Source organism: Equus quagga, chromosome 1, assembly GCF_021613505.1.
Source record: "Equus quagga isolate Etosha38 chromosome 1, UCLA_HA_Equagga_1.0, whole genome shotgun sequence".
NCBI lineage: Eukaryota > Metazoa > Chordata > Mammalia > Perissodactyla > Equidae > Equus > Equus quagga.
The window spans coordinates 26,203,110-26,211,733 of NC_060267.1; the positions used below are offsets into that span (position 1 = coordinate 26,203,110).

An 8,624-nucleotide genomic window follows, 5' to 3' on the forward strand; every position below is an offset into this window, starting at 1 on the left:
AACAGACTCTCCTGTTACAACTGATACACACAGTATTGGGAGAGCATACACATTATTGTGACAATCCAGTACCGTAGTGTTTTGAAGGGAAGATTTTGAAAAAACAGAAAAACTGACTTGTCATTATTACCCAAATAATTCTAACTCACATTTCACAAAATATAAACTAAATGGTCATCAGCCTAAAATTTCAGTCAGTTTCCTGATCTAACTGGAATTAACTAGTTTCTTAATTTGTGCTGCTGCAGATTATATCTTTGAACACATTATTTTTTACGTAAACCATCTCTTATTCCAAAAAGTATTTAAGACATACATTTTAAATCAAGGAATTTGCAAGCCAGCGATGCTGGTCTAGTGGCTAAGATTTGGCACTCTCACCACCATGGCCTGGGTTCATTTCTGGGTCATGGAACCAGACCACTTATCTGTCAGTTGCCATAGCATAGCAGCAGCTCACCTAGAGAACTAAACTAGCAACTAGGATCCACAACTATGCACTGAAGCATTGTCTAAAGCTGTACTGAGGGTGGAGTTCTTCCTGGCTTGGAATGGAGGACTCCTTGTAGAAAGAAGCCATGGAAAAGACAGCGCGAGACTCATTTCTTTGTCTCACCTGTTCTGAAGCCTGTGTCACTTGTGCTTCCATTTTCAGCTCTTGTGGTTGCACTTGCTGATACTCCAGTTGTCCCTGAGGAAGGTAAAGAAACAACAAACCCTTGCTAAAAAAAGTGCAGGAGCACTACCAACTCTCAAGGTAATGGGTATATGTAATCCTAACGCCATGACACTTTAAGAGAGCAACCCATGAAAAAACTAAAGATTCTACCTTCTAGTTACATACAAGGAATACCTAAGTCTGAGATTACACTGAAGTCTGATATTTTTATTTGGTAAAATGTTATACTGAGTGGCACTGCCTGAAACCAATTGCTTAGCTGTGGCTGGCGTGCTTTGTTCTGAACTTAATTTACCTGCTAGGAGGCCAGGACTTGAGAAGGTGGGGCCCTCTACTCCTGTCGTGCCTGCTCTTCCAGCTGTTGAGGTGATGGGAACTGGAGTTCCAGTAATGCCTGTGAAAAACATAGAATGAACTTCTCATCTAAAATATGCTTGGACTTTATTAACAACGGGTGATTTAACTATTCAAACAGTTTCTACTAAAGAAAATAAAATAATAAATCCAGTGACTTTCTGCCCAGAGTTCCCTAAGATTTTTGTTCTAATGTTATTCTAATATTATTTTCCTTTAAGATTTTGGTGTAGTCCTTGCTACTTTTTTTTTTTTAATAAAGTCATGTTCTCTGCATCTTGAATCAGGCCACACAAGGTCTTTGTAGATTTTTCTCAACAAGGTTGCTTTCAGATAAAGAGAGCTTTATGCCCTAATCACACTGTCACTCAGGGCTGATAATAACAAAGATAAAATGTCATGGGGAAATAGCTAATTGAAACTTTTACACCTAAAACAGCAAAAAATGTCATTAGATATGCACATTTTCTCTCAACCCGTGTTCTTTTTAAAAATTTTGAGTTTTATATAATTTAGTATTGTTGATGCTATAATAAGATTTAATGATTAGAAAGAAAATGAAACTGGAAACTATATTATAGCTTATTAATATAAACTGCTCAAACACAAATTAAATTCAGTTTTTAAAAAAGTTCAAAACCAGTGAGAAAACCCTAGTAAAATACTTATTTTAAATATTTTTTCAAAAGCCAAACTCTCATATAAATTCTTTCTCAAAAACCCAAAGTCACTAATAATTTATACTGTTAGATAATTTTTATCTCACATATAAAAGCAGGAATTAATACACTGACCTGTAGTAAAAGGTTCGCTGATAATACTCAGAGTTGTCCCTGATAACAAAAAGAGAAATGTAAATTTTTCTGACTTCCAGGGAAGATACTAGAAAGATTACTCACTTGTTTGTTTTCAATATATGTGGTTTGCAATATATTTAGTGTTCAGAATTAATAATAAACTATTTCATTTTTAAAATAGTGACATTATAATGTATTTCCTATACTATACTATACAATGTATAGTATACACACACATATATGCCGAATTCTACTAAATACAGAGTAAATGGAATAAATATATATCAACAATGACAAAGTTAATTCTCTGTTAGGTGAAGGCTGACTTTTCAATTTGTGATTTCTTTGACTTCATTCTATTTCTAGTTGTCTGTGGCCTGGAGGTTTTTCTACTAAGTAGCAGTTACTCCAAAAGGGTTTGGGGTGGTGAGAAGGAGAAATACTTTTCAGGATTTATTTTTATGATTTAATACAGCAGGTATGTGGAGATAAATTTGAAGTTACCAGTAAACTCCCGAAGGAAGAGGATATGGTTTTTGTTGTTAATTTGCTCTTATATTTATTTGTTATTTTTAAATATACTTTTCCAGTTTTATTGAGAAATAATTGACAATACATCACTGGATAAGTTTAAGGCGTATAGCATGATAGTTTGATTTACATATATTGGAAAATGATTACCACAATAGGTTCAGCTAACCTCCGTCCTCTCATAGAGATACAATAAAAAGAATAGAAAGGAAAAAAGAAAAAAGGAAAAAAAGTTTTCTCCTTGGGAGGAGAACTCTTGGTCTCTTAACAGCTTTCCTATATATCGTACAGCAGTGTTAGCTATAGTCATCATGTTGTACATTACGTCCTTAGTACTTATTTATCTTATAACTGGAAGTTGGTACCTTTTGACCTTCTTCCTCCAACTCCCTGCCCCTCCACCTTCCACCTCTAGTAACCACAAGTCTGATCACCTTTTCTATGAGTTTGGTGGGGGTCTTTTGGGATTTTTTTCTTTTTTTTAGATTCCCCATATAAGTGAGATCATACGGTATTTGTTTTCTTCTGTCTGACATATTTCACTAGCGTAACGCCTTCAGTGTCCATCCATATTGTCACAAATGGTCGGATTTCCTCATTTTTTATGGCTGAATAATATTCCATTGTATTTATACACCACAACTTTTTTATCCATTCATCCATCGATGGACACTTAGGTTGTTTCCATGTCTCGGCTATTTTAAATAATGCTGCTATGAACATGGGGGTGCAGGCATCCTTTTGAGTTAGTGTTTTCATTTCCTTTGGATATATTTCCAGAAGTTTGTGAAGATAAATTGAAAGTTACCAGCAAACTCCTGAAGGAAGAGGCAGTGTGTTTTCTTTGCATTCCAACGCCTGCCCCCTTGCCAGGAATATGGCAGGAGTTTATTAAATGCTTGTTGAGGGGCACTGTGGACCTAAAAATGAGCCTTTATTAACTTCTGGTTTTCATAAATAATGAAGAGTCAGGCATTTTCTGTATTTCAGTATTAATTTCTATTGGAAATCTATTGTTTATGAGGTAATGTCACATTACAATTTTATAGCGTTTTGCAACTTAAAAAAGAAACTTCTCAAACAATCTCGCTATTTGATCCTCACTTTTTGTCCAGCCACACTGGCCTTCTTCCATTCTTTAACACCTGCTGTTTGTAGTTTCCTGTCTTTGGAAATGGTCCCTCTTGTCCTAGTTAAACCTTCATTGGTCAGTTCTCAGCTCAATCACCTTTACTTCAGCCTTTCCTGACCATCTTGACTATCAAATTCCCTCTCCACCCACCCCACTCCCATTTTAAGTACTTCATAGTTCTTGTCCTTGCTGCTAGTTTCCATTTGTTTTTGTAATCACTTGATTGATATCCATCTTCCTGACTAGACTATAGGCTCCAGGAAGCCAGGGATTATGTCTATTTTAACTCACTTTTATATCTCTCATGATAGCAGAGTGCCTAGTACATAATAGGTGCTTGATAATTATTTGTCAGTTGAAGGAATGAATAAATGAATGAATGGAGTGAAAGTCTTATATGTATTCTGCATATAAAGAATTGGGTTCAGAAAAGTTAAGTGATTTGTTCACAATCACTGCTGTCAGTGACAAAGCTGGGACTACACTAAGTCACCCAGTACCTATGATAGTGACCTGTATTGCTTTTTATGTAATGTTGCCTTTCTATATAATATACCACCTCCTGTAGTTTTTAAGCTTTTTTATTTCCCATTCATTGTAGTAATGAAAATATTAGACATTATACTAGAAATTATAGAATATAATATCAAATAAATAATAATCTGTCTCCCCTGATTACTTCACAAACGGATATATTATAAGTATGTTAAATAGCCTGAGACGACAGGTTTATGTGAGAATTCTCAAAATTAGCGTCAAGCATTAGCTGAGAAGAATTCTCAAATCAGTATCAAGCAGATTCCACCAGCAGACCACCTCAGATCTTAATAGCTTTTCTCACTAACGAACACAATAATTAGACATTAGAATTAAAATGTCCTGCTGATCTGGATTCAAGAATAGCATAGAAAGGCTATTATGCCATTATCCACAGAGACTATCAAGATTATAATGACGTAGCAGGATAGACCTCGATACTCCAAAAGATTTTGGAGCAGATTCCATTTCTCAGTATAGATTTATCCTTTAAGGAATTCCAATGATCCTCGTGTGAGCTCCTTCAAACTGAGGATAATTACATTTAATTAAAAGCAGCAATATCACATGTAGTAGAATGAAATCTTCTCCAAAATCTCCATATCTGAATATACTCTCATCAGCATGGAGTTAAGGGGAACACAGTGGTACACCATAGATGGCAGTGCACAGATGGCAAATATTTTTAGCATTTGCATGAGAGAACACATTTATAGGCCTTTCCTTGTAATTGGTCTGGCTAACATGGCAACATGTTCCAAAGTGGATCTCAGGGACCCATCTTTCATCAGGGCTGTAAAAGTTATCTAAACTAGTCACAGATTGGATTACATACCAGTCAAACTACTATGATATAGCTCCCTTTTCCCACGAATGAACTTCAGAGGATATAAGTGCAAAGTTGTTGATACAGCAAGAAAAGAAGGGATAAGCCTTTACTAACAGGAATATGTGAGAATCCACTTTTCTTCATGGTGTAATTACCAAAACTGATAGATAAAGCATTACCATTCTCAATAATTGTGACATCCATAACCATTACAATTTCTACTGATTTTTCCATTACTTGCAAATGAACAGACAAGTTAAAGTAATTGATATTGTGAGTTATTGTAGATCAGCTTTCTCGTTGCCAAAACATAAGTGGTAATAGGAAGAGCTGCCTTTACTAAAATATTGATAGCTCTGTGCATTACAAGGTAGTAATCCACCCTGAAAATTTTCAAAGTGATTGTGTCCATTCATTTTCACCTCATGCTAAACTTAACAATTAAAATAAAATCTTGCAATTAATTTTCCAGCTACCACTAAGTTTTTTTGATTACTTTTAAGAATAATTTTAAATTTTATAAAACGTTACTTTGCCATTTTCCTTCAATGGACTCCATTTTATTTAATATAAATGTCTGAAAGATAGGCTTAAGGAGTATCCATAACAGTTTCCCCAATAAACAATTTGATATGGCAAATTTTATAGTTTTTGCAACATACCTTACTTCTGAAAAAAATCAAAAATGCGTAAAACTGGTTTTAATTCGGGAAGAAGTGTGTTTCTGATTAATCACTGAAAAACACTAAACTCCTCTGCTAAAATCTAAGTTCATTTATATAACGAGTTATTCTTTAGAAAAATGTTACTAGTAATAAATTTGAGTTTTCTGAGTACTCACTATATATTCTGCTAAGCTGTACTCTCATATTTACTCCTTTCTCAAGTCTGTAACGTAGATATTATTTTTCCCACCTAACAAATGAGAAAACTAATGTTCAGGGTGTTTGAGGGCCTTAAACTAAGGTCATTAGGCTAGCAGTAGAAGAGAAGGGATTCAAGCTCTTATTTTCTGTTTCCACTTCCCACTGCAGTCATCTGGCTCTCTATAATAGCCTGATGCGATTATTTTCTTTCTATGATTGATGCTATCTTAGAATAAGCACCTTATACAAATAAAATTTATATATAACTTACAGTTATAACATTCTGAGATTTTAAGTTTTTGAGGAAAAAATGCATTTAAGTTATCAAAGTATTATGTAACAGAAACTCACATTTTAATTATATGAATCAGTATCCTATGTAGTCAATGAGATTTTTTTAGTTTTAATCGAAACTTACTAAGCAAATTATAAATTTGAACAAAAGTCCCAGTTTGACAGTGGAATCTGAAATTATACGTTACAACTTCAATAAATGATTTAAGTTAAATTCTACTTTATTCCCTTTCTTAAACATCAAAACACAGAAGCCTAGGGCCAGAACCTAGATAAAGATGTCCCGGATTTTAATCCTCTCTCTGCTGCTTATTAGCAAGTAACCTCGGACACATAACCTCTTTGTGCTTCCATTTCCTCATTTGTAAATTGGGGGAAATAACGGCACCCACTTCATAGGGTTTTCCATATCAAATGAGATAATGCATGTCAAATACTTAGAACAGAACTCATTGTCAAGATCTGTCAATCTAAAAGAAAAAAAAACAGTAATTGCATCATTTTTTCTTCTAAAAATAACATACTTATTGGAATGGTTGGCTAGGCAACTCTCAGGGTATTTTAACCCACTGGAAGCATTTACTGTATAGAAAAGAAAATAGATATACAAAACATGGAAAAATGTTTAAGCTTTGCATATTGCTTCCCTTGTGCTTTTAAAGCTTTCTGTAACGTTTTTCTAAATTCACCAAAAGTACACTCCACTCCTATGCTATTTACCTCAAAGACATGTGAACAATGAAATCATACCTCAACTTCTATCCAAGATGCTTGAGTGTAATGCCAAATAAAGCATCAATTCTCTTCTGAGGACCTAGTCATTTCTGCTTTTATCTGGCAAGAGGGCCTTCGAGCCATCTGAGAAAGGTCATTTAAATTTATGGAAAGAAACTTTAAGACAGCTTGCTTTTATCTTTTCAAGTTATAGGTAAAAAACAACTAATGGCCTGTGAAAAGTACTTGATTCAGGGCAGTATTTGATCCAGTACTTGGTCAAAAGTACTTCACCCAGGGAATAAGATAATGGCAAAAAGCTGCCCTCTGCCCAGACTCTTTTCAAAACACGTCTTATGTATGTGTTCAAGAATTACAGGTTTTTACACTCAATTGATTTATCTTAAGCAGAAAATAAAAGTAGAAAAGCTGTGAATAATTTAAATTACACCACTAATCATATTGTTTCCACTCAAAAACACTAATATAGTGCCCAAAATGAAATGACATGTAGAACACTGAGACAATAAACCAAAATTCCGGGTGAAAAGGGTCCCATGTCTAAGAAAGAAATCCTTCCATCTATTGTAGGCAGTTTATGGAAGGGCAATACATATTCAAAATTATGTATCTTCCTAGCTATATACTATCTTAAAATATTAAGCTTCTCCTTTTCAGTATCTGTTAAAACATTTTTAGTGATTCATATTATGTTTAGAAAGAAACAAGAAACTTTGGTAGTGATAATGACTAAACTTTCATTTGGGGATGGATCCATTTTTCTTATCACTGATCAAGCACAATTTGCTACTAGAAGGCTTAAAAACAAAAATCATAATGTAGCTATAGATTTGTCACAATTTGTCAAGTGCTGTTCAACTTTTAAACCATTGATGTCAGTCAAAGAAATGGGATGTGACTTTCAAGCCTGCAATTTCTGCAAGGCACCTGCTCCTCAAAAAGGATTCTTATTTCTTTTAAAAGCACTCTAAAGGCAAATACTTTAAGCTGTTTTATATTTACTATGGCGTAATGCTTACTGGATGAATTTGGAAAAAAGTTAAGAAAAAATATTTTGGTGTGTCTTAAAATGAAATGTTTTATTCTTACATGAAAACTGACAAGCAACAGGAGACTAGACTTGTTTTTTTTTTCTTTTAGAGCTTCAAAATAAACCTATCAGTAAACACACATCTAGTACATTCTGATAATCTTCTGATTGAGATTCTCACTTTGTATAGATTATCACTCCCCAGTCAGAAGTAAATGGACGTGTTACCTACTATGGTTATCTACTACATATGGATAACTACATGTTACCTACTATGGACATGTTATCTACTACTATATCTACTATAACATTGGGAAATATCACATTATATTCTGAATATTTTGTACCCAGTCCAGGAGTCCACAGCACAAGTTGAAGTAGACAATTTATGATTATCCAGCTAATTGCATCAACAAGGATGACCAAGTGGTATGATCCAAGTCCCCAAGTCACAGATTTTTGGGGAAACTAAATCAATATTATTTCAATAGTTTCTAAATTTCTACCTATTACATATGATATGGGAATAGTCTCAGAAAGACAGATATGGAATAGTGGATGAGGAACTAAGAATTAAACCAAGTCTTACCACTCATCATCATTTTAAAATTAAAATTTAAATAATAACCCAAATGTTGTATGCCTCAGTTCATCTGGGAAATAAGCACTTACCAATTTATTCCAGCAACAAGAGAAGCTACATGTATGTCATTAACACATACCGGAAAGGTACCGTTGACTTGATAACCTGACAATCAATGTTTTCTGTATATTGGGATTATTTCAATAAATTTATTTAAAACACATACAATTTTTGGCACAACTGGACAATTTTGACAT

At 34.0% G+C, this 8,624-nt stretch overlaps 1 protein-coding gene across 1 annotated transcript in view; it reads right to left on the reverse strand.

The window, feature by feature from the left end:
- Positions 1–599: 599 nt before the first annotated feature.
- Positions 600–8,624, reverse strand: part of MUC19 (mucin 19, oligomeric) — a 56,534-nt gene continuing 48,509 nt past the window's right edge. Inside the window, exons 35-36 of the mRNA XM_046662970.1 lie at positions 975–1,073; positions 600–691 (exon numbers count right to left, since the gene is read on the reverse strand). Of these exons, the coding sequence (XP_046518926.1) occupies positions 600–691; positions 975–1,073 (191 nt within the window). The remainder of the gene's footprint in view (positions 692–974; positions 1,074–8,624) is intronic.